Source organism: Hemitrygon akajei, chromosome 9 (assembly GCF_048418815.1).
Source record: "Hemitrygon akajei chromosome 9, sHemAka1.3, whole genome shotgun sequence".
Classification (NCBI taxonomy): domain Eukaryota; kingdom Metazoa; phylum Chordata; class Chondrichthyes; order Myliobatiformes; family Dasyatidae; genus Hemitrygon; species Hemitrygon akajei.
Genome location: NC_133132.1, coordinates 28,426,966 through 28,453,488, shown reverse-complemented (window position 1 = coordinate 28,453,488; position 26,523 = coordinate 28,426,966). Strand labels below are relative to the sequence as shown.

The 26,523-nt window shown below is 41.5% G+C and overlaps 1 protein-coding gene across 1 annotated transcript; it reads right to left on the bottom strand.

The window, feature by feature from the left end:
• Positions 1-1,213: 1,213 nt before the first annotated feature.
• LOC140732720 (immunoglobulin lambda-1 light chain-like) lies at positions 1,214-5,470 on the bottom strand. Its single transcript, XM_073055392.1, has 3 exons — positions 5,356-5,470; positions 4,887-5,231; positions 1,214-1,577 (listed from the first exon to the last, which is right to left on the bottom strand). Exons 1-3 carry the CDS (start codon positions 5,402-5,404, stop codon positions 1,255-1,257), a joined length of 717 nt encoding a protein of 238 aa, XP_072911493.1. The 5' UTR covers positions 5,405-5,470; the 3' UTR covers positions 1,214-1,254.
• Positions 5,471-26,523: the final 21,053 nt, after the last annotated feature.

The following is a 26,523-nucleotide window of genomic DNA, read 5'->3' as shown; positions in this document are numbered from 1 at the left end:
AAATGGGCCGTATATATTCGTTCACATAAACTCGCACTTATTCTGGAAGCAAAATCTGCTGCATTTCACGCAATATGAGGATCGCCCCAGACTCACTAATTTCGCCACTTCTATATTTATCAATCGTCCTCGGTTGAATGTGTTCCTTCATGACAAATGACTGTGTGTCTGTGCGTACACGTGTGTGCGCTTTCATAGCCCTTTCTTTTACATCAGGGCAATATCATTAAAGAGAGATTTAAAATACATTTCTGCTTCATTCGGAACTCGAAAGAAAAGTCATGAAAACATGTTGCATATCAGACTGGATCGTTAATGTTATTGGGTAGCTGTGGTCGAAATTATCAGCAATTTGGCAAGAACCAAAAATGCACTCTTCAGGTGTGGCCTTTTATACATTGGTGAGGCCCGACGCAGACTGGGAGACCGTTTCGATGAACACCTACGCTCGGTCCGCCAGAAAACGCAGGATCTCCCAGTGGCCACACATTTTATTTCCACGTCCCATTCCCATTCTGATATGTATATCCATGGCCTCCTCGATTGTCAAAATGAATCCAAACTCAGGTTGGAGGAACAACACCTTATATACCGGCTGGGTAGCCTCCAACGTGATGGCATGAACATTGACTTCTCTAACTTCTGTTAATGCCCCTCCTCCCCTTCTTACCCCATCCCTGGCATATTTAGTTGTTTGCCTGTTCTCCATCTTCTTCTGGTGCTCCCCCCTCCTTTCTTTCTCCTGAGGCCTCCTGTCCCATGATCCTTTCCCTTCTCCAGCTCTGTATCACATTCGCCAATCACCTTTCCAGCTCTTAACTTCATCCCACCCCCTCCGGTCTTCTCCTATCATTTCGCATTTCCCCCTCCCCCCATACTTTGAAATCTCTTACTATCTTTCCTTTCGGTTAGTCCTGACGAAGGTTTCGGCCCGAAACGTCGACAGCGCTTCTCCCTACAGATGCTGCCTGGCCTGCTGTGTTCCACCAGCATATTTGTGTGTGTTGATGCATTCTTCAGATTACGGTTACTTGATGAGCATCTAGGAATGCCTTTAAATGAGACTAATTAACATTGGAGTTTGAATTAAGAATTAATCTCATTTAATAGAATGGCATTTAAAAATGACGAAACTTAAATGACGAATCTGAACGCAGATACTGAACTGCAAAAGAATAATGTTTAAAGCTATTTTAATGAAGGAAAAGACGGATAAAATAATCTTTTCATCTTTATTAAGTTTGAAATATAGTTTTAGATACAGCTGGATCTCTCGATCGTTGCTACAAACGGGTTTGCTAGAGCCTCGTGTTTAACCACGCAGGAGTAACGCTCGTGTGAGCTCCATTCTGAGGCTGGCAGAGTCAGGTAACTGCTCACACTGAACGTGTTGTCCGTGTCTTGAAGGGCAGGGCTCGTCTCAACGCCATCGCTTTTCGTACGTCTGTCCACGGTCCACTCAATGCCCACAGCTCCCGGATTAAAACGGCTCACCAAACACACCAGTGTCGCTGTGCCCTTTCCCGTAATTTCTTCGGCTGAAGGCCGGAGGACGGTGACAGCGGGGCTCCGGGGATCTGTTTAAAACAAGGTGCCAGTTTAGTATAGGTTGAGTAACTGTTTCTGTTAAAACATCTCTTTTGTTTAAAATGCATTTGGTATTTCATGTATTCCTTCATCTTAATGACCAAATATTTATTTTCCGTTTCCCCATTTCAATCTGTTAAAGTAGGCGTGAAAAAATTACCACCTAAAATCTCCCGTGATATTTGTTTTTTGTGACGCTGGGGCACAATATGCATAGTGGCGTAAAATGAATGATTTCGGCACGGGATTTAACCAGCATTGAATGAATGAATGAAATTAATTTATTTCGGTCAGTACAAACATAACAAAAAGCATCATTTAAAACGATGATTTCATAGGACAAAATGACAACAAAAAAACATAGATATTCTTTAAAACGGACCGAAGGAGTACAGCTTATTACGCCTACCCCTCTTACATACACAACAACATATTTGGCGTCAATCATCACATCAAAAAAATCATAAACTTTTTACACAAAATCCAATTCCAAATATCATATATTTATATTACTCCCATTCATTTAAAATCATGTATTTTATAATTGTTCATTAAGTAATTTTTAATTTTTTTAAAACTTGTTAAGTGTAGTGCATGTTTTTAAATTCTTACTACAACTGTTCCAAAGATTCAACCCTCTGACTGAAATACAATGATTTTTGACATTTGTTCTTATCCTTTGGTTTTGAAATATACATGTTCCTCTCAAATCATGTTGACTTTTTCTCATTCAAACAACCTTTGGATACGTTGTGGTAGTTGTCCATTGGATTCAGGTTGAATATAAATCTGAGGTTATACCTGACTGATAATTGTGGCTTCCATTGGGACCTAAGCTTCCACCGTTTCTACTTCTTCCTTAGATACCTTTACTTCATTCAAATCTTCAGTCATCAAGACCAGAGGCAAAAGTCTAATACAAGTTTTGCTTAAAATCGGGGATTAGTACATGGGGTTCTCAACCTTTTTAATGTCATGGACCCCTACTATTAGCAGAGGGATGTGTAGACCCGAGACTGGGAACCCCTTGAATAGTGTATTTCATTAATCTTATCCATCGGAATACAGAGTTCGCTTTGCACATTAGAAAATTATAGCCTGCCTGCATAGTATATCATTTTTGGACAGTTTAACATACATGTTGAAAGTTACACGCTTTGTTTCAGAAATATTATTTTTCCACTTAAAGCAAATAATTCAAATCTGGTTTGTGGAGTGCAGCGGATCTTTCTCCTTACACTCATCACTGACGAAACCACTTTCTTACAATATTCACAACCGAGGTGGTAAAGCGAGGGAATACAACTGTGTTCATCTAATATGGTTCAGAACTACGGTTCAACGTGGTTTACTTTCAGATTTTCAACTAATTTCTCGTGCAAAGTTGAAAAGCTCGCTGTTCTGTGTTTCCATTTTTAGTGTAATGACAACTTTAATGATAGATTAATTTAACAGATAAACTGCCCGTTATGCCGCTGTCGTTCAGGGCAGTAATAAAGATCCTCAATCTCTGTCTACAGAAGGAGTCGCACACAGATAGAGAGGGATGTTTCATTGCTATTTCCGTAACAAACTTTAACCTGCCAGGGTTGATATCCCTGAGATGAACCCCCGAACCTGGATGGCGTAAGGATCACTCTTAGTCTTAGTCTACCCTTTGACCTGCTCGGCATGGTTGACACTATCAAAAACCAAAGCGCAAGGCCATGATACTCGCCAACATAGCTCTCCGGGTCAATCAGCCACGCATGTCCTCAAACCCTACGACAAGGTCGTCCGCTTGGAAATTGATTTCCACATGGTGACCCAAGTGCATCACGATTTTAAATTGCCAAATTTCAGTACCAGAATTGGCAGAAAAGTCTGTCTGCCATGTTTGCACATATTGACTTTCCAAAGTAAGAGAGAAATAATACCAACAGTTGAAAAGATAAAATACTAAAAGGTCTTTGCTAATAACCATATAATCATATAACAATTTTAGCACGTAAAAAGGTCATCTCAGCCTTTCTAGTCCGTGCCGAAAGCTTGCTCTCACCTCGTCCCACCTACCTGCACTCAGCCTATAAACCTCCATTCCTTTCCTGTCCATATACCTATCCAACTTATTTTTTACATGACAAAATGGAACCTGCCTCTATCACTTCTACTGGAAGCTCGTTCAACACAGCGACCACTCTCTCAGTAAAGAAGTTCCCCCTCTAGTTACTCCTAAATTTTTGCCCCTTAACTCTTAACTCACGTCCTCTTGTTTGAAACTCCCTTACTCTCAATGGAAAAAACCTATCCACGTCAAGTCTATCTGTCCCACTCATAATTTTGAATACCTCTATCAAGTCCTCCCTCAACTTTCTACACTCCAAAGAATAAAGACCTAACTTGTTCAACCTTTCTCTGTAACTTAGGTGCTGAAACCCAGGTAACATTCTAGGAAATCTGCTGTGTACTCTCTCTATTTTGTTGATATCTTTCCTATAATTCGGTGACCAGAACTGTACACAATACTCCAAATTTGGCTTCTCCAATGCCTTGTACAATTTTAACATTATATCCCAACTCCTATACTCAATGCTCTGATTTATAAAGGCCAGCATACCAAAAGCAATAAAGATTGAGAATTTCCATTCTAATGTCTGCGAGCCACTCTTCGAAGCCCGTTCTGCTCTTAAACAAGTTTGTTAACAAGTTTGTTTCAGATTCCATTCAGATTCAAATTTACCTCTATACAACAAAACACTGAAGGCTGGTTTTAAAATCTCTTGGCTGTTTAATAGAAACATTTAACGGCTCAAACTGGCGATTTAAAAAAAATGGACAATGATTAATCTAGCAGTTAGTCGTCTCAGTGACATCTCAATGAGTTTCCCTGTAATTGATGGACTAATTGATCCGTTGTTTTTGATATTCTGTTTCTCTAGGCACCTTAAGAATTTGCATTAACTGTCTGGTTCATCATTATCCATGTCTCTGATGGCAAATATGGTACCAGTTTTGTTATTTTTTAAAATTCGGGAATTTAGGATTAGACTTATATACTAACGATAGAAGTAATTCTGCTCATGGCTTAGCGATTAGCATTTCGGCTTCTACAAAGCCAGCTCAAACTAAAGAAACAACAGAGCGGCATTTGGCGGTTCAACCGCGCGAGTTCAATTAAATTATCAATGGATCGTTACTCGTGGCTGGATATTTGAAAAGATCCACCATTTGTTTCGAAGCCACCCTTAGACGACACCGTTTTAATTATTGTTCACGTAAGTACCAAAAGGCCAAGCGCATTGATTTGATATTTTACTTACTGCCAACTCCCAGCCTCGTTCCTTTGCCGAAGATTACAGCATCTTTCCAGACAGCACAGTAATAGTCTGCCGCATCCTCCGACTGGATGCTCGATATTGTCAATGTTGCCGTGTCGCCGGATATTGAGCCGCCGAAACGGTTCGGAACTCCGGAGCCTCTGCGAATGCTGCTCCCTGACCAATACCGGAACAGATACCGAGGAACTTGTCCGGGAATCTGCTGGTACCAGGAAACTGTGCTACTTCCTAAAGAGGTTCCAGACAAGGTGCAGGGTATTTGGACGGTCTGCCCCGGAGATGTGGATTTCGAAGGTGGTTGATTCATTGCAACTTCCGCGTTGATATCTGGAAACATTCAGAGGGAAGGAAAAATGTACCGAGATTAATATTCGAGCAATACCAGAAGTGCGAGGAGAATATAATTGAATAGCATTCGAGATTCAATATAATATCCATAGAAAATACTCACAAATTGCAGTGAACACCAGCGTACTGACCACACGAACCCAGCAAGACATTGTAATTAATTGAGTGAAGCTCACACGAGGTGCAGCAGTTAAGTGGCGTCTCAACTTTTCAGCTCGCTTATGAATCCTGTGAAGAGCTGGCACTGCGTGTTCCCTATTTATGCAAATCAGTTCAAACAAAATGGCACATTGACACCAATCAAAAGTTGCCAACTTTTTCCTGTGTCAAATTAATTTCAAATTGTTAGCCAGATAAGCATTTGGTTTCGAGTTGTGTATTTCGTCAACATATGTTAGATAAAGAACTTCTCCTCTCGTCCCTTCAGTTGCACGCGATATTAAAAATATGCAAAGCTCGCTCCGTTATTAAAGATGGTGTGTCCGAGATTTTTGAAAGCAATAGATGATGAAAAAAGTTCTGGCAATTTGTAACGGATCTGTCGGATTGTTAATGAAGTCCAAGCCACCAATATGCATATTTTCAGAAAATTCAGTACCAAACCGATGTAAAGAGCTTGGAAAGATTTTGGAAAGCTTATTTTCCAGCAGCTCCCTAATCACTCCACTTTACTGAAGATATTCAGAAGGAAAATTGAGAGAGGTATTGAATCGACAAGACTGCTTATTGCGTGTTGTGAATAATTAAAAGTAAATCAATTGGACTCAGCTGGTGCCGAAGGTAGTTCACTATAAATTCTGCCAACCTTAAGTGAATATGGAGAACTATATTTGCATGTAACCACAGGTGCCTTATCCCACTTAATGTACATAGCATGTGGCAAGGTAAAGATACGTATCTACCTAAGGAGATGTAAGGCCTGGTTATACGATAATTATAAACTATAATTACATGTAGCCACAGGTGCCTTATACCATGTAATGTACGTAGCGTGTGGCGGGTTGAAGGTACGTCTCTACCAGAGGAAATGTAAGGTGTTTCGTCCCACCGATAGCCTGCAGGTCACCCTAAGGTAATGTGTCAGAGCTGCTTAGCCCCGCGATCAATGTCACGTGAAGCAGTAGAGCAGGCAGTGTAAGGTCGTATGAGCAACTGGTGAATAGCAGAAGGCCTGGTTATGCGACCACTGACGACAGGCAGATAATCTCTGAAGAGTATTGACAATGGCTGCGTTCAACCGACTTGAAAAGATACTGCCTAGGAGAAAGCAATGGCAACCACTTCTGTAGAAAAGTTGCAAAGTATAATCATGAGACGGATAATGCCATGATCGCCCACGTCATACAACAGTGCCCATAATGCTGATAATGTGTTTATAGGAATTAAGCAGACATTCTGGTAGTGAATGTTTTAATTTTATTCGTCTCACTGATCAAGCAGAACAGGGAAAAATTCTTCGGTCTTAATAATCGTCAAACCAACGAGCATAGCAAATTACAAAGTATATAGGTTTGGGACATGACGAGCTATTAGAAGAATAATGGATTTTAGATCAAGCATTTAAACCATAAATGCTGTTATCCTATTTTCAGAGACTTCTCTCATTCCTCAGAGAATAGAAGAATAAACTCTACAGTTTTGAGTCATTTTCAGGGGCATAAAAAGAGGGGAATTTTAACACAATTAAATTGAACGCGACAGTTAGAATAGATTATGCCAGGCATTCCGAGTTCCTCCAGCATTTTGAAGGTGGAGCGAACCTGGAATATGGGGATATCTCTCAATTCCTGGCGGACCACAGAATTAGAATCTGACAACCAGCATCTAACCAAATATCTCAAAGCAACACAGAAATTAAAGGACGATTTCCGAACTCCAGAAGTTCATGTCCTCTTTGCAAAAGATTTTTACATAAGAAAACGAGTCAGTGAACTTATTCTATCAATAGGTAAGTGGCAGAACTCTTTCCGAACTCTATCAGCACCACTTGTCCGCTAATTCCAAAGAGAAAACCACTGAGATTTGTTGCTTGCAGCTTAAATCCATCGATATGCACATTTACAAAACACCGGATGAGATTAACTTGAAGACAACAGTTGCATTTAAACCTTGAGCACACAACTCGAATGGAAATCTATGGTGAGTTAAAAACTTGTTCATTTCACTTACAATATCGCCGTAAACACTTGCAGGGCCAGGGCAGCACGAGGTAGATCGAAAGGAAAGCAGCTACACTGCCCATTAGTTTTGAGAAAGAGACACAGTTAGTTCTCAAGTTAAAGGCCTAAATTTGAGCAAAGTAAATTTTGATGGGATTAGACCGGAACTCTGAAAGATCAATTCAGAGACGCCGTTAGCAGACAAAGTGAAGTTTGGCAAGTCGGAAGCTTTTGAAAATGGGATACAGAGAATTCAGGGCCAATATAGCAGTGAACGGCATGGTAGGTAGGATTCAGGAGCCCTAATTAATGGAGGGAAATTAAAGTCTGCTGAACAGAAAGGAATAGCCGTCTGGCATGTAGCAAAAACAGTTGGGAAAACAAGGACTGCTGGAGTCCAGTTAATGACGAAATCAGGAGCGAAAACGGGCATAAAACATCCTTGACAGTTAAGTTGATCATAAGAGATTCTTTAAATATATAAAAAACAAAAAGAGCAGCTGGGGAGGGAAAAGGTCTACTTGGGAATTAGCTTGATTGTCGAGACAAAGGAGGACCTAAATGAATGCTTCTATTCTACTTTAAAGAGGAAAAGTCATGGAAGCGCGCATGCTCAAGGACGAGCAGACTGATGCCCTGAAAGGTAACGATGTTAAGCAAATGCGATGTTTCTGTTTATGAAGAGGATAACGTTGAATAAACCCCTGGATCTTGCTCTCTGTATCCTGTTACGTACCCCGTAACTGGATGTCCGACCAGCAGAGAAAGAAGAATCCGTTGGAGTCTGGTGGTACTATATTTAAAGGTATTTATTAATAAAAAGAAGCAAAACCATATCAATAATGCAAACATACATATAACACAAGGTAGCAGTAATAAACCTAAAAGTGTAGGAATAATAATAATAATAATAATAATAATAATAATAATAATAATAATAATAATAATAATAATAATAATAATAATAATAATAATAAGCAATAATAAACAAGCTCTATCGATGTCTAGGGTTAAATGAATTGTCATAGAATATAAAGTTCAGTTTAGTTCATGAGTGCTAAGGTAGTTATGCTTGTTGTGTTGTAATCGCTGGAGAGAGAGACAGCGAGAGATTAAGCAGTTGCAGTCAGTAAACGTTCGTGTTTCCTTTTGATTCCGTTGCACCGTTGTTGTGGTGGTTATTCAGCTATGGCCCCTCCGTCCTTCTGCTAGATCGTTCTTCTGTGGTGGACTCGTCACTCTGGAATGAGTGGACACACACACAAGTCCCCACCGACCCTGCTGTAACACTGTGACTTTTACTGACTGATCTCCGGGTTCGGTCTCCGAAGCCCCCACCTTTCTTGTGGGTTCCAACCCTCAATCAGTGTCCACTGGCATGTCTGAAGGGTCGCTCTCCAGACCTGTCTTTTTACCCCTACTAACGGGGTCTCAGCTCTCCATAAATTCTGAATGACTGTGTCCATCAAATCATGCCACTCCTACAGTCCACTGAGGAATGTGAACGAGCAAACTATTGTCCTTGCAGCGAAACAGTAAGCAATTCAAAAGGAGTCACAATACAGTTAATCAGCAATCTCCCTCGCTCTCTTATCTGTCGCAGATGTTCTTGCCTGTGTTTCGTCTCTCTTTCTCATGGTCAGCATAGCAACAGTAATAGTTCGTAGTTCTCGGTGGGGGGGGGGGATGGTTAACTTTGTACCCGGCTGTCCATCAGATCTGTTCATCCCTCATAACAATCCCAAGACGTGTAGCAAGCTTGGGTGCAGTTTGTTGGATCCTTTGCAGAGACTTTTGTGTCTTTGTTAACCACAGTTGTTCAAGATAATGAGAAGCTGTACAAGATAACCAGAGGCATTGATCATGTGGATAGTCAGAGGCTTTTTCCCAGCGTTAAAATGTCTAGCACGAGAGGGCACAGTTTTAAGGGGCTTGGAAGTAGGTACAGAGGAGATGTCAGTGGTAGGTTTATTTACACAGAGAGTGGTGAGTGCGTGGAATGGCCTGCAAGCTGCGGTGACGCAAGCGGAAATGATAGGGTTTTTAAAGATACTCCTAGACAGGTACATGGAGCTTAGAAAAATAGAGGTTAATGGGTAGGCCTATGTAATTCTAAGGTGTTCAGCAAATGTTCAGCACAGTTTTGTGGGCCGAAGTGTCTGTACTGTTCTGTAGGTCTTCTATGTCTCTACGTTTCTAGATGTGGTTTGGAAACCTAAATGTTAGCTGATATTGCCTCTTTATTTAAGCGAAACTATCAGGATACGCTACGGAATTACAGCCTGGCGAGCACAACATTAGTGGTGGGAAAGTTATTGCAAGTAATTCTGCGAGACAGGATATATATGCACATGGAAATGCATGGAATGCTTAGGAATAGTAAAGTGGTTTTCACGGATTCACAGATCCCGAATTTACATGGCTGTTTTGAAGATGTCACCGAAATGGTTAATGTGGGCATGGTAGTAGTTTACCGCATGGAATGGACGTCTTGAATTATAATGAACCACTGGGATATTCTGGGATTGCTTTCCTTTAACGCATGTAGGGTGGTATTGACATTATAGAGGTTTATTAAATCGTGACGGGAATATATAGGGTGAAAGGTCAAAGTGCATTTCCCGTTGACACGGCTCCTAAAACTGGAGTGGATGTGCTTCAGGTGAGAGGGGAATGTCAAAGGGGACCTATGGATAAGTGTTCATCGCAAAGGTGGTGACGATGTGGAAATACCTGCCAGAGGAAGTGAGAGGCGCAGCAACAATTTAGAGGTTTAAAATTCGCTTGGAGATGTGCACGGATAGGAAATGTTTAAAGAGATACAGGGAAAACGTAGGTGAGTGGGTCCAGCTCAAGAAGACTGCTCATTCAGTATAGCTGAAGTGCGTCCAAGAATTCGGGAGTTGATCGCAATGCAGTTGTAAAGGCGTTTATCGATCCCATACTACGTTGGTCATTTCGAGCAGATGGAGCTCATTAGCCATGTTTGGCAGCTCATCTCGGAGAAGGAACACCGATCTCAAACCTCCGATGCCTTGCGGCTATGCCAACACATGGGGAAAGGCATCGGAGTAAACCCCGGTATCCTGGCTCAATTAGTGAAAACCCATGCAGCAGAACGACCTCCAGTCTTCTTGTACAGTCAAGCATCTAGATGACGACATCTCTCTGTTAAACTGGTAGTTGATGTGCAACTGGTAATCCACATTAAAATAAATATTAGGCCATATTAATTTATAAATAAATATATATTCTAATTGTAACTGCAACTGCGCAGCCGGTTTGGGCATCGGAGGGTCACAGTAATTGCACTGCAGCCACTTAATTGATTTAAAAAAAAAATAAGTTATAAATATTGTCCAGAGGAATGATCTCTCTCGCTCCTGCTTCTCTTAAAAACAACGCCCCAAAAGGTCGTGTACTGTCACCGCACCTACGTAATGCCAATCGTTTGACCCGCATTCGGCACTGTTCTACAATGTCAGTCCACGTTTTCCAACTATCTTCAGTGTGGGACTTGAAACCGCAACTTGCCATTTGCGAGGCTGCAGGTCAAAACACCAAGTAGTAAATGACTGATTGAGGATTTGTCGTCGTTCTTTAATATGGACGTTTCTTTGTCACTCCAGGTGGAAATTGTCCTGCCCTTCGATTGCTGTTGTTCCACCTGAGATTGAAGGACAGATTGTGACTCTGATGTGACTAGTCAACAACTATTCTCTTAGACAGGTGGAGGTGTCTGAGAAATGGACCACAATGTCGTGGCTGGTGTCTAGACTAACTGAGCAGTCCGGGATACCCACCAGACCTACACCCTCAACTGTTACCTCACTCTGACCGCCTCCCAGTGGAACTCACAAGAAAAGTGCACTTGTGAGGTTCCACGATTGATTCCTTTCTATTTGCAAGCGGCTTTCCTACAGTCGTACTTTATATTATGGCGGAATAAAACATTTTCACTTTGTAAATGTAACCCGGAATCTTTTGCTACAAAAAATAAAAATATGTTCGTCTTGCGTGTCAGTGGTCGAATTAAACCAGAGCAGGGGCAGCTCATATCGTGCCCTGACTGTGTTGGTTATTAACCATAAAACTGGGAAGAGAAATACGGCCTTTTGTCCCCCTAACGCGTCCAGAGATTCATCAAGTACTGGTTGATATTAGATCTCAGCAACATGTTCCTGCCCTATGCCTTAATATTGAGAAATCTGTGATCATATGAACGAATTTAATGACGATGCCTCCAAAGGCTGGAGAATAACACCATCGACAGCACATTGAGTGCGTATGGTTGAGTGGGGTGCAGGCTGTGCGAAGCTGCTGTTTCTGGGAACATGACGGAACGCCCCTGAGTCAGAATTGCGGCAGAAGGCCCTTCTCACATCTGTTCCTAGATGCAAACGCCTGATCTGAGACTGGAGCCATGGTTGTGGACTCCTCATCTAGGAAAGTATCTTCTCTTCATTGAGCATGTTAAGATCTGTTGGAATTTTAATTTTCATCGAGATTTGCACTCATTCGCGTAAATATCCAGAGAACAGAGGGCCAGACTGCGCAATTTCTTTGCAAATGGTGATTCCTCAACTAGTTTATGTCTACCTTATGAAATCCCTCCATGGTTGTGATGGAATCTCCATCCCTACATTGGGCCAGATGGCCTAATCCATGGCCTTTTTAAGCAGCCAAGGCTAGACCACGCAATGACGTCACCATTCGTGTACGCAAATTCTCTCAGGAGAGAGGATTAAATAACATTTGTTTTCCCTGTGGTCTGTTGTTCTGGCATTTCGGCTTTCAGGAGCCGACGACCAGTTATCTTTAATACATTATCGAATGCCCCGCCATTAATGTAATTGACACCTTTGTAAGATATATTAAAATTGGAGCATGATATTAAAGACTTAAACTAACCTTTTAATTAAAATTTGTTCCTGAAACAACAAACATTCGAATAGTTAAAATAATAATTTAAAATAAACCATATTTGAACAGTTTATATTTCCCTTTATACAAATCATGTTTTCCCTACACCCCACAAACAATGGTGCCTCCAATGTTTTCAAGGCGTGAATCTGGCCCAGGATACAAGGCACAATCTAGTGTAATGTTGGGCGATGTTCTTTCGGTTCTGCTACAGTTTCTTGCAGCTCTGTATTTGGTTCTCCAACGAAAACTGGCCGGTATGCAGATAATTCTCAAAATCTCAAAGCTTGAAAATGCGCGCTTTAGAAAGAAATACCAATTGTGTGTCGTCGAAAAATAATAAATTAAAGCAAGAAATGTCGAACAAGTCAGACAGGTCTCCGCATAACCATGAACATTTTAGTTCAATGCCCTTTCATTAGAAAGTGTAAGTGGTTGAAGTATAGAGGATAGGGAGGCCACAGAGAACAAAGTAAATGTCCGGATAGGATGAAGAGAAAACGAATGGCACACCTCATCAATAGAAAGGTGGTGAATGACAGGTTTTTATTTATTTAGGGATATATCACGTAACAGGCGCTTCCGCTCCAACGAGCCACACCGTCGAGTAGCCTACCTGTTTAAATCTAGCCTAATCCCGGGAGAATTTACGATGATCAATTAATCTAGTAACGGGAACGTTTTTGAACTGTGGAGGGAACCGGCACACCCGGTTCAACCCCATGTGGTTCACGTGAAGAACAAACGCAACGCCAAAGGTAAAGCCCGAGCTATTGCTGTAGTGTTGCGCTAACCGTTACGCTAACCCGCTGCCCGGGAGCCACGGGCAAGGAAAGGTATAAGTGAATACAAGTGCTTAGATTATGCAAGGTCACGGGTATAAATAAGATTTCCTTCGGGGATCTTCCTCAAGATTAGCATTTCCCTTCATTGCATAAATACAAATTGTAAGTCGTCGAGTTCATTACGAAATGCCGAAGGGCATGCTCGGAACAGTTAAGGTGCAGCTAAAGTTAAACACAGAAAATTTAGGGAATACTCTGCAGGGCAGGTAGCCTGTGTGTAAGAAGAGCCATTGCTGATAATTCAATTCATCAGATATACTGATGGCTGGTGGGGGATCAGAAACACAAACTCTGTTTCTTTTCCCACAGATGCTGCTTGAACCGCGTCTCCAGCATGTATGGTTTTGCTTTAGGTTTCTAACATCTAACGTTCATTGTCGTACCAATATGACGTGTAAATCAGTGAAGGTGCAACGCAATATTACATGTATGCAAGATCGCAAAAAGGAAACCATCTTTTCAAGATAATATAGTCCTGACTGTATAAATACATCAGGGCATTTCGAGATTAAGAAGAAGGAGGTGTTCGGCCTCCTAATGAGTATTAAGGTAGATCGGTCCCCAGGGCCAGATGGGAGTTAACGTTGGTTTTTGAAGGAGTCAGGAAACGAGATGGCTGGGGCCTTGACCAGTATCTTCGTGGCCTTTAGCCATAGGCGAGGTTCCAGAGGACTGACGAGTGACTAATGATGCACCTCTATATCCGAAGGGAACAAGGGAATTCCTCGGAACTATAGACCAGAGAGCTCACGTCAGTTGTAAGAAATTGCGGAAGAAAATACTTCGGGATAGGATATATAAGCATTTGGAAATTTACACCCTAACCAGGGAAAGACAACAAGGCTTTGTACGTTGCAGGTTCTGTTTTTTGACAAGATTACGATAGACATTGATGAAGGTAGGGCTGTGGATGTTGGTTACATGGATTTTTGTAAGGCTTTTGACAAAGTCCCTCTCAGGAAACTAATCCGGAAGATTAGGAAGCATGGAGTCTGTGGCGAATTGTCTTTTTGTATTCAGAAACTACTTGCGTATAGACGACAGGGGGTAATGGTTGAAGGGACCCATTCTAGCCGGAGACTTTTGTTGTTTGTGATGTATATAAATGACCTGGAGTCTAAATTTGTACTTTTAAGGAGCATAAGAGGACGCTGAAGAAGCAAATTAGGATGGCTGAAAGAAGGCATGAGGTTGCTCTGTAGACAAAGCATTGGAAATCCCAAGAGTTACTGCATGCATATTGCGATTAAAAGGATAGCAAGTGACTCGTTTCTGATCAGAGTGGCCATGAAACTGAAAGGAATTCGGGAGATCACAAATGGATTTTTTAATATCTGTATTTACTGGTGCGATGGACACAGTGTGAGGCAAAACAGCTGTGTTTTCATGGACTTAAAAGGATTACAGAAGAGGAGGTGCATACAGTTTGGCGACAACTTAATGTGGATATATCCCCAGGAGCTGAAGAAGTGTTCTCGGACCTTGTGGGAGGCTAGTGCAGAAAGGGCAGGGGACCCAGTAAACATTTTAAAGTGTCCTTAGCCTCAGCTGAGGGTAGCCAATTTTGTTCTGCTGTTCAAGAAACTCTCCAAGAATAAGATAGGCAATTACAGGCAGGTGAGCCTGACGTTAGTTGTAGGCAGGTAATGGTACTGGATTGTAAGGGATCAGATTTATAGGCAAAAGGAGAAAAATAGAGACTAATTAGGAATAGTCAACATGGATGTGCGCGAGGTGGGTCATGTCTAACTAATTATTTAGCGTTTTTCCGAGAACGTTATCAAAAGGTTTGATGAAGGAAAGACAGTGGATATTGCCGACATGGACTATAGCAAGGCCGATGACATAGTCCCCATTTGGGAGGTTGTGATGAAGGTGAGGTCGCTTGTCATTCAGTATCAGGTAGTAATCTGAATCTGATATTGGCTGCGCTGGAAAAGCCAGAGAGTGGTAGTCGATGTTTGCCTCTCTGAGTGGAGGTCTGAGTCTAGTGGTGTATCTCAGGGATGGGTGCTCTGTCCGTTGTTGTTTGTCATCTATATCAACGATCCGAATCATAATGTTGTAATCTAGGTCATCAAATTTGTGGATAACAGCAAGATCGGTGTCGTAGTGAATGGCGAGTAAGGTCATTGAACCTTGCAGTGGGGTCTGGAGCAGCTGGGAAAAGCAGGATGAAAATGTCAGATGGTGATTATTCAAGACAAAGTGAGGACAGACTAGGTTGGATTTACACCCCTTATCTCCCCTAAACGTCACTCCCTTAACTTTGTACATATGCCCTCTGGTGTTTGCTATTCGTGCCCTGGGAAACAGGTACTTGCTATCCACCCTGCCTATGACTCTCGTAATGTTGTACACCTCCATCATGTCCCCTCGCAAACTTATACGCTCCATGGAGAAAAGTCCCAGCTCTGCTAACCTTGCCTCATAAGACTTTTATTCCAATCCAGGCAACTTCTTGGTAAATCTCCTCAGCATCCTCTCCATAGCTTCCACACCTTTCCTATAATGAGGTAACCACGGGTGAACACAATACTCTAAGTGTGGTCTTACCAGAGACTTGGAGAGTTGCAACATGACCTCTCTACTCATGAATTCAACCCCCCTTTTAATTAAGCCTAGCATCCCACAGGCCTTCTTAACTATCCTATCAACCTGTGTAGCAACCTTGAGTGATGTATGGATTTGAACCCCAAAGTCCCTCTGTACATCCACACTCTTAAGTAACTGACCATTAACCCTGTACTCAGCCTTCTGTTTTGTCTTTCCAAAATGCATCACCTCACACTTATAATTAATTTATTTCGGTTGGTACAAACATGACAAAAAGCATCATTTACAACGATGATTTCATAACGATGACAAAATTACAACAAAAAACATAGATATTCTTTAAAACAGACCGAAAGGGTACAGCATATTACGCCAGCCCCTCTTACTTACACAACAACATATTTGGAGTCAATCATCACATCAAAAAAAATTCATGATGTTTTTACACAAAATCCAATTCCAAATATCTTATATTTTTATTACTCCCAGTCATTTTAAATCATGTATTTTATATTTGTTCATTAAATACTTTAAAAATATTTTTTTAACTTGTTAAGTGTAGTGCATGTTTTAAAATTCTTTCTACAACTGTTCCATAGATTCACCCCTTTGACTGAAATACAATGATTTTTTACATTTGTTCTTATCCTTTGATTTTGAAATATACATTTTCGTCTCAAATTATGCTGACTTTCTCTCATTTTAAACAACCTTTGGATATTTGTGGTAGTTGTCCATTGGATTCAGGTTGAATAAAAATCTGAGGTTATACCTGACTGCTAATTGTGGCTTTCATTCTGACCTAAGCTTCCACCGTTTCTACTTCTACCGTAGATATCTTCACTTCATTCAAATCTTCAGTCATCAAGACAAGAGGCAGAAGTCTAATACATGTTTTGCTTAAAATCGGGGATTAGTAGACGGGGTTCTCAACCTTTTTAAAGTCATGGACCCCTACTATTAGCAGAGGGATGTGTAGACCAGAGACTGGGAACCCATTGAATAGTGTAATTAATTCATCTCAGCCATCGGAATATAGATTTTTACTTTGCACAATGTAAAATTACAGCCTGCCTGTATAGTAAATCACTTTTGGGCAGTTTTTCATACATGTTGAAAGTTACACGCTTTGTTTCTGAAATATTATTTTGCCACTTAAAGTAAATAATTCAAATCTGGTTTGTGGAGTGTAGCAGATCTTTCTCCTTACACTCACCACTGAGGAAACCACCTTTTGCAATGTCACTACCTAGGTGGTAAAGAGAGGGAATACAACTGTGTTCATGTAATATGGTTCAGAACTACGGCTCAACGTGGTTTACTTTCATTTTTTTAATTAATTGCTCGTGCAAAGTTGAAAAGCTCGCTGTTCTGTGGTTTCGTTTTTAGTGTAATGACAACTTTATTGATAGATTAATTCCACTGATTTCCTTCCCGTTATGCCGCTATCGTTCAGGGCTGTAATAAAGATCCTCAATCTATGTCTAAAGAATGGGTCGCACACAGATCGAGAGGAATGCTTCATTGCTATTTCCGTTACAAACTTTGACCAGCCAGGGTTGTTATCCCTGAGATGAACCCCCGAATCTGGATGGCGAAAGGAGCACTCTAGTCTGGCCTCTACCCTTTGAGCTGCTGGGCATTGTTGACACTATCAAAAACCAAAGCGCAAGGCCATGACACTCGCCAACATAGCTCTCCGGGTCAATCAGCCACGCATGTCTTCAAACCCTACGAAAAGGAAGTCCTCTTGGAAATTGATCTCCGCATGGTGACCCAAGTGCATCACGATTTTAAATTGCCAAGTTTCAGTATCACATTTGGCAGAAAAGTCTAAAATACTAAATACTAAAATACTAGGAGTCCGATAATAACCATATAACAATTACAGCACGTAAACAGCCCATCTCAGCCCTTCTAGCCCGTGCCGAACGCTTACTCTCATCTATTCCCAGCTACCTGCACTCAGCCTATAAACCTCCACTCCTTTCCTGTCCATAAACCTATCCAATCTTTTTTTTTAAATGACAAAATGGAACCTGCCTCTTCCACTTCTACTGGAAGCTCGTTCCACACAGCTACCACTCTCTGAGTAAAGAAGTTCCCCCTCTTGTTACCCCTAAAGTTTTGCCCCTTAACTCTCAACTCATGTCCCTACTCCCTAGGAACTAGAAACTCCCTTACTCTCAAAGGAAAAAACCTATCCACGTCAACTCTATCTGTCCCCCTCATAATTTTAAATACCTCTATCAAGTCCTCCTTCAACCTTCTACACTCCAAAGAATAAAGACCTAACTTGTTCAACCTTCTTGTGTTACGTAGGTGCTGAAACCCAGGTAACATTCTAGTAAATCTGCTCTGTACTCTCTCTATTTTGTTGACATCTTTCGTATAATTCGGTGACTGAACTGTGCACAATACTCCAAATGTGGCCTCTCCAATGCCTTGTACAATTTTAACATTACATCCCAACTCCTATACTCAATGCTCTGATTTATAAAGGCCAGCATACCAAAAGCAATCAAGATTAAGAATTTCCATTCTAATGTCTGCGAGCCACTCTTCGAAGCCCGTTCTGGTCTTAAATGGTGCAAGTTTGTTTCAGATTCCATTCAGATTCAAATTTAACTCTAGACAGCAAAACACTGAAGGTTGATTTTAAAATCCCTTGGCGGTTTAATATAAACACCGAACGGCTCAAACTGGCGATGAAAAAAAATTAAATATAAAATAGGACAATGATTAATCTAGCAGTTAGTCGTCTCAGTGACATCTCAATGAGTTTCCCTGTAATTGATAGACTAATTGATCCGTTGTTTTTGATATTCTGTTTCTCTAGGCACCTCAAGAATTTGCATTAACTGCCTTGCTCATCATTATCCATGTCTGTGATGGCAAATATGGTACCAGTTTTGTTATTTTTTCGAATAATGTAAGGAGTCACACGAACAACTTGAACAAGGTGGCGAATGATTTTTTTAAAAATCATATTTTCAGCGTGTCGCAGATAACCAGATACTGTGGAAAATTTCAGAAAGATTCTAGCTTATTGCATTGGAACCAATCGCCTTCCTCATCTACCTTTCTTCGTCTATGCAAGTTTGTGATTTTTAAAGAACCCTCCAGGGTCCAGTGATCAGTAGCTAGCAGATAGGTTAGGGTTCTGACGGGAATCAGCCCAAAATGGTGTCATCAGCAAAGGTGCATCCACCAACTGATGACATTAAAATTCGGGAATTTAGGATTATACTTATATACTAACGATAGAAATAATTCTGCACCTGCTTTAACAAATAGCATTTCGGCTTCTACAAAGCCAGCTGAAACTAATGAAACAACAGAGCGGCACATGGCGGTTCGGCCGCGCGAGTTCAATTAAATTATCAAAGGACTGTTACTCGTGGCTGGATATTTGAAGAGCCGCCATTTGTTTCGAAGCCACCCTTAGACGACAGTTTTAATTATTGTTCACGTAAGTACCAGAAAGCCAAACGCATTGATTTGATATTTTACTTACTGCCAAATCCCAGCCTCGTTCCTGTGCCGATGACTACAGTATTTATCCACACAGCACAGTAATAGTCTGCCGCATCCTCCGACTGGACGCTCGATATTGTCAATGTTGCCGTGTTACCGGATATTGAGTCGCCGAAACGGTTCGGAACTCCGGAGCCTCTGTTAATGCTGCTCCCCGAATCATACCAGAACAGATACCGAGGAACTTTTCCGGGAATCTGCTGATACCAGGAAACATAGCTACTGCCTAAAGAGGTTCCAGACAAGGTGCAGGGTATTTGGACGGTCTGCCCCGGACATGTGGATTTCGAAGGTGGTTGATTCATTGTAACTTCCGCGTTGATATCTGGAAACATTCAGAGGGAAGGAAAAATGTGCCGAGATTAATATTCGTGTAATAACAGAAGTGCGAGAAGAATGTAATTGAATAGTATTCGAGATTCAATATAATACCCATAGAAAATACTCACAAATTGCAGTGAACAGCAGCGTACTGACCACACGAACCCAGCAAGACATTGTAATTAATTGAGTGAAGCTCACACACGGTGCAGCGGTTAAGCGGCGTCTCCACTCTTCAGCTCGCTTATGAATCCTGTGACGTGCTGGCACTGCGCGTTCCCTATTTATGCAAATCAGTTCAAGCAGAATGGCACATTGACACCAATCACAAGTTGCCAACTTTTTCCTGTGTCAAACTAATGTCAAGTTGTTAGCCAGATAAGCATTTGGTTTCGAGTTGTGTATTTCGCCAATATACGTTAGATAAAGAACTTCTCCTCTCGTCCCTGCAGTTGCTCGCGATATTAAAAATACGCAAAGTCCGCTCCGTTATTAAAGATGGTGTGTCCGATATTTTTGAAAGCAAGAGATGATGAAAAAAGTACTGGTAATTATTAACGGATCTGTCGGATTGTCAATGAAGTCCAAGACACTTATCTGTATATTTGTAGAAAACTCAGTACCAAACCGATGTAAAGAGCTTGGAAAGATTTTGGAAAGCTTATTTTTCAGCAGCTCCCTAATCACTCCACTTTATTGGATATTCAGAAGGAAATTTGAGAGAGGTATTGAATCGAGCAGAGAGCTTATTGCGTGTTGTGAATAATTAAAAGTGAATCAATGGGATTAAGCTGGTTCCGAGGGTAGTCCTCTATAAATTCTGCCAACCTTAAGTCAATATGGGGAACTAAACTTGCATATAAACATAGTTGCCTTAGCCCATTTAATGTACGTAGTATGTGGCAAGGTGAAGATACGTCTCTACCTAAGGAGATGTAAGGCCTTCCGTCCCACCGCTAGCCTGCAGGTCACCCTAAGGTAATGTGTCGCAGCTGCTTAGCCCCGCGATCAATGTCACGTGAAGCAGTCAAGCAGGCAGTGTCAGGTCGTATGAGCAACCGGTGCATAGCAGAAGGCCTGGTTATGCGACCACTGACCACAGGCAGACAATCTCTGTTGACAATGGCTGTGTTCAACCGACTTGAAAAGATACTGCCCAGGAGAAAGCAATGGCAACCACTTCTGTAGAAAAATTGCAAAGTATAATCATGAGACGGATAATGCCATGATCGACCACGTCAAACAACAGTGCCTATAATGCTGATGATGTGTTTATAGGAAGTAACCCAGAAGTTCATGTCCTCTTTGCAACAGATTTTTACATAAGAAAACGAGTCCATGAACTTATTCTATCAATAGGTAAGTGGCAGAACTCTTTCCGAATAATATACAGAAACGCCACCACCTGTCCGTTAATTCCAAAGAGAAAACCACTGATATTTGTTGCTTGCAACTTAAATCCATCTATATGCGCATTAACAAAACACCGGATGAGATTAACTTGAAGGCAACAGCTGCATTTAAACCTTGAGCACACAACTCGAATGCAAATCCGTACATCGTTGTTACCAAATGGAGCGAACAATTGCAAGTCTTCTATCATGTATTAGCATGATGAACAACAGAAACGACTGTTTCCCCGGAGCTTTGTTGCGCCTCACCATAGATTGCTGTGGTACAGATGTCATAGTGGATTTGGGCTAGTATTTGGAGATATGAACTGCTGCATAGGGTTGCATGGCTGGAACATCCCTCCTCAACATTTATATAATCGATATGTTTCGACAGTAATCGATGCAGCAGGTTTCAGGTTATCTCCCAATAGCGATACCGCGCTGTTTCTGACCTGGGAGTATTTGACACAATTGTGTGGAGGGTGATATAGTTTGCATCTGATTCGTGAGTTAATTTTCTGTGAATGTTTCATGGTGCACGGAACAAGTTAGTGCACGAATTAGGTACAGAGCAAATCTCCTTTACTTTCTCCAATTATTATGTCCTCGAATTTGCAATTGTAAAATTCATATCTGTTTTTTTTTTTCCTTTCACACACTCCAAGGATACGAGTATGGTAAGTTAAAAGCTTATTCATTTCACTTTCAATATCGCCGTAAACACTGGCAGGGCCAGGGCAGCACGAGGTAGATGGAAAGAAAATCATCTACACTGCCCGTTAGTAGTAACAATCTTCAACAGAATACAGAAATACAGAATTTAGTTAAAGGGATCCATTGTTTCTATTCCAGGATCAGAATCGACTTCCTCTTGGGAAATGAGACTTGGCAAGCGACTGGTGGTGTCGGTTTGGAGTCAGTCACCATAATTGCATTAGATTTTAAAGGAGTTTTGAGAAAGAGACACAGTTAGTTCTCTAGTTAAAGGCCTAAATTTGAGCAAAGTAAAATTTGATGGGATTCGACCGGAACTCTCAAAGATCAATTCGGAGAAGCTGTTAGCAGGCATAGTGAAGTTTGGCAAGTCGGAAGCTTTTGAAAATGGGATACAGAGAATTCAGGGCCAATATAGCACTGAACGGCAAGGTAGGTAGGATTCAGGAGCCCTAATTAATGGAGGGAGATTGAAGACTGCTGAACAGAAAGGAATAGCCGTCTGGGATGTAGTAAAAACTGTTGGGAAAACGAGGACTGCTGGAGTCCAGTTAATAACGAAATAAGTAGCGAAAACGGGCATAAGTCATCCTTGACAGGTAAGTTGATCATAAGAGATTCTTTAAATATATAAAAAAAAAAACAAAAGAAGGAGCTGGCGTGTGAAAGGGTCCGCTTTGCAATTAGTTTGATTGTCGAGACAAAGGAGGACCTAAATGAATGTTTCTATTCTACTTTAAAGAGGAAAAGTCATGGAAGCGGGCAAGCTCGGGGACGAGAAGACTGATGCCCTGAATGGTAATGATATTAAGCAAAATCGATGTTTCTGTTTTTGAAGAGGATAACGGTGAATAAATCCCTGGATCTTTCTCTCTGTATCCCCAAACGAGTAGCAAGCTTGGGTGCAGTTTGTTGGATCTTTTGCAGAGACTTTTGTGTGTTTTTAGCCACAGGTGTGCAAGATAATGAGAAGCTGTACAAGATAACGAGAGACATTGATCATGTGGATAGTCAGAGGCTTTTTCCCATTGCTAAAATTCCTAGCACGAGAGGGCACAGTTTTAAGGGGTTTGGAAGTAGGTACAAAGGAGATGTCAGGGGTAGGATTTTTTACACAGAGAGTGGTGAGTGCGTGGAATGGCCTGCCGGCTGTGGTGATGCAAACGGAAATGACAGAGTTTTTAAAGATACTCCTGGACAGGCACACGGAGCGTAGAAAACAGAGGGTAATGGGTAGGCCTATGTAGTTCTAAGGTGTTCAGCACATGTTCAGCACAGTTTTGTGGGCCGAAGTGCCTGTACTGTGCTGTAGCTTTTCTATGTCGCTACGTTTCTAGATGTGGTTTGGAAGCCTAAAAGTTAGCTGATGTTGCCTCTTTATTTAAGCGAAACTTTAAGGATAAGCAACGGAATTACAGTCTGGCGAGCCCAACATTAGTGGTGGGAAAGTTACTGCAGGTAATTCTGCGAGACAGGATCTATATGCATATGGAAAGGCAAAGAATGCTTAGAAACAGTAAAGTGGTTTAGTGCGTCAGAAGTCACTGATCCCGAATTTACATGGCTATTTTGAAGATGTCACCGAAATGGTTGATGTGGGCATGGTAGTAGTTTACCACATGGAATGGACGTCTTGAATTATAATGAACCACTGGGATATTCTGGGATTGCTTTCCTTTAACGCATGTAGGCTGGTATTGACATTATAGAGGTTTATTAAATCGTGACGTGAATATATAGGGTGAAAGGTCAAAGTGCATTTCCCGTTTACACGGCTCCTAAAATCGGAGTGGATGGGCTTAAGGTGAGAGGGGAATATCAAAGGGGACCTATGGATAAGTGTTTATCGCAAAGGTGGTGACGATGTGGAAATGCCTGACAGAGGAAGTGACAGGCGCTGCAAAACTTTCGAGGTTTCAAATCCGCTTTGAGATGTGCACGGATAGGAAATATTTAAAGAGATACAGGGAAAATGTAGGCGAATATGTCCAGCTCAAGAAGACTGCATATTCAGCACAGCTGAAGTGCGTCCAAGAATTCGGGAATTGATCGCAATGTAGTTGTAAAGACGTTTATCGATCCGATTCTACATCGGTCGTTTCGAGCAGATGGAGCTCGTTAACCATGTTTGGCAGCTCATCTCGGAGAAGGAACACTCAGATCTCAAACCTCCGATGCCTTGCGGCTATGCCAACACATGGGGAAAGGCTCGGAGTAAACCCCGGTATCCTGGTTCAATTACTTAAAACCCATGCAGCAGAACGACCTGCAGTCTTCTTGTATAGTCAAGCATCTAGATGACGACATTTCTCGGTGAATCTGGTAGTTGATGTGCATCTGGTAATGCATATTAAAATAAATATTAGGTCACATTAATAAATAAATATATATATTCGCATTGTAACTGCAACAGCGCAGGCAATTCAGGCACCGGACGGCCTGAGTAATTGCACTGCAAGCAGTTAATTGATTTAAAAAAAATTAAGTTATAAATATTTTCCAGATGAATGATCTCCCTCGCTCCTGCTTCTCTTGAAAATAACGCTCCCAAAAGTCCTGTACTGTCACCACACCTACGTAATGCCGATTGTTTGACACGCATTCGGCACCGTTCTACAATGTCAGTCCACGTTTTCCAACCATCTTCAATGTGGGACTTGAACTCGCAACTTGCCATTTGAGAGGCCGCAGGTCAAACCACCAAGTAATAAATGACTGACTGATGATTTGTTAACATTCTTTAATATGGACATTTCTTTGTCACTTCAGGTAGAAATTGTCCTGCCCTTCGATTGCTGTTCTTCCACCCGATATTGAAGGACAGATTGTGACTGTGATGTGACTAGTCAACAACTATTCTCTTAGACAGGTGGAGGTGTCTGAGAAATGGACCACAATGTCGTGGTTGGTGTCCAGACAACCCGAGCCATCCGGGATACCCACCAGACCTATACCCTCAACTGTTACCTCACGCTGACCGCCTCCCAGTGGAATTCACAAGAAAAGTGCACTTGTGAGGTTCCACGATTGATTTCTTTCTATTTGCAAGCGGCCTTCCTACAGTAGTCATTTATATTATCGCGGAATAAAACATTTTCACTTTGTAAATGTAACCCGGAATCTTTTGCTACAAAAAATAAAAATATGCTCTTCTTGCGAGTCAGCGGTTGAATTAAACCAGCGGAGGGGCAGCTGATATCGTGCCCTGACTGTATTGGTTATTAACCATAAATCTGGGAAGAGGAATAGGGCATTTTGTCCCCCTAACTCATCCAGATATTCATCAAGTACTCGTTGATATTAAGCAACTTGTTCCTGCCCTTTGCCTTAACCTTGAGAAATCTGTGTTCTTATGAACGAATTTAATGACGATGCATCCAAAGTCTGGATAATAATACCATCGACAGTACGTTAAGAGCGTATGGTTGAGTGGGGTGCAGGCTGTGCGAAGCTGCCGTTTCTGGGAACATGACGGAACGCCCCTGAGTCAGAATTCCAGAAGAAGACCCTTCTCACATCTGTTCCTAGATGCAAACTCCTGAGCTGAGACTGGAGCCATGGTTGTGGACTCCTCATCTAGGAAAGTATCTTCTCTTCATTGAGCATGTTAAGATCTGTTGGAATTTTAATTTTCATCGAGATTTCTACTCACTCTCGTAAATATCTAGAGAAAAGAGGGCCAGACTACGTAATTTCTTCACAAATGGTGATTCTGCAACTAATCTATCAATACCTGATGAAATCTCCATCCCTACATTGGGCCAGATGTCCTAATCCTTGGCCTATGTCTTATGGTCTTTTTAAGCAGCGAAGACTAGATCACGCAATGACGTCACCATTCGTGTACGTAAATTTTCTCACGAGAAAGGGTTAAATAACATTTGTTTTCCCTGTGGTCTGTTGTTCTGGCATTTCGGCTTCCAGGAAGCCGGCGGCCAGTTATCTTTAATATATTACCGAATGCCCCGCCATTAAAATAATTGACAACTTTGTAAGATGTATTAAAATTGGAGCATGATATTAAAGACAAACTAACCTTTTAATTAAAAATTGTTCCTGAAACAACAAACAATCGAATAGTTAAATAATAAATTAATATAAATCATATTTGAACATTTCATATTTCCCTTTATACAACTTATGTTTTCCCTACACCCCACAAACAATGGTGTCTCCAATGATTCGAAGGCGTGAATCTGGCCCAGGATACAAGGCACAATCTAGTGTAATGTTGGACGACGTCCTTTCGGTTCTGCTGCACGTTCTTCCAGCTCTGTATTTGGTTCTCCAACGAAACCTGGCCGGTATGCAGATAGATTTCAGAATCTCAAAGCTTGAAAATGTGCGCTTTAGAAAGAAATACCAATTGCAAGTTGTCGAAAAATAATTAATTAAAGCAGGAAATGCTGAACAAGTCAGACACCTTTCCGCATAACCCTTAACATTTTAGTTCAATGCCCTTTCATTAGAAAGTGTGAGTGGTTGAAGTATAGAGGATAGGGAGGCCACAGAGAACAAAGTAAATGTCCGGATAGTATGAATGGAAAACGAATGGTTCACCTCGTCAATAGAAAGGTGGTGAATCACAGGTTTTTATTTATTTAGAGATACAGCACGGAACAGGCGCTTCCGCTCCAACGAGCCACACCGTCAAGCAGCCTACCTGTTTAAAACTAGCCCAATCCCGGGAGAATTTACGATGATCAATTAGTCTAGTAACGGGAACGTCTTTGAACTGTGGGAGGAAACCGGAGCACCCAGAAGAACCCCACGCGGTTCACGTGAAGAACAAACAAACTCCTACACGCAACGCCAAAAGTGA

Excerpts from the sequence above, each read along its gene's own strand:
- LOC140732720 (XM_073055392.1), bottom strand. The coding sequence starts at position 5,404 with ATGTCTTGCTGGGTTCGTGTGGTCAGTACGCTGGTGTTCACTGCAATT. Across the intron at positions 5,232-5,355 it reads GCTGGTGTTCACTGCAATTT|ATATCAACGCGGAAGTTGCA; the intron begins GTGAGTATTTTC and ends GAATGTTTCCAG. Across the intron at positions 1,578-4,886 it reads AACGAGGCTGGGAGTTGGCA|ATCCCCGGAGCCCCGCTGTC; the intron begins GTAAGTAAAATA and ends TGTTTTAAACAG.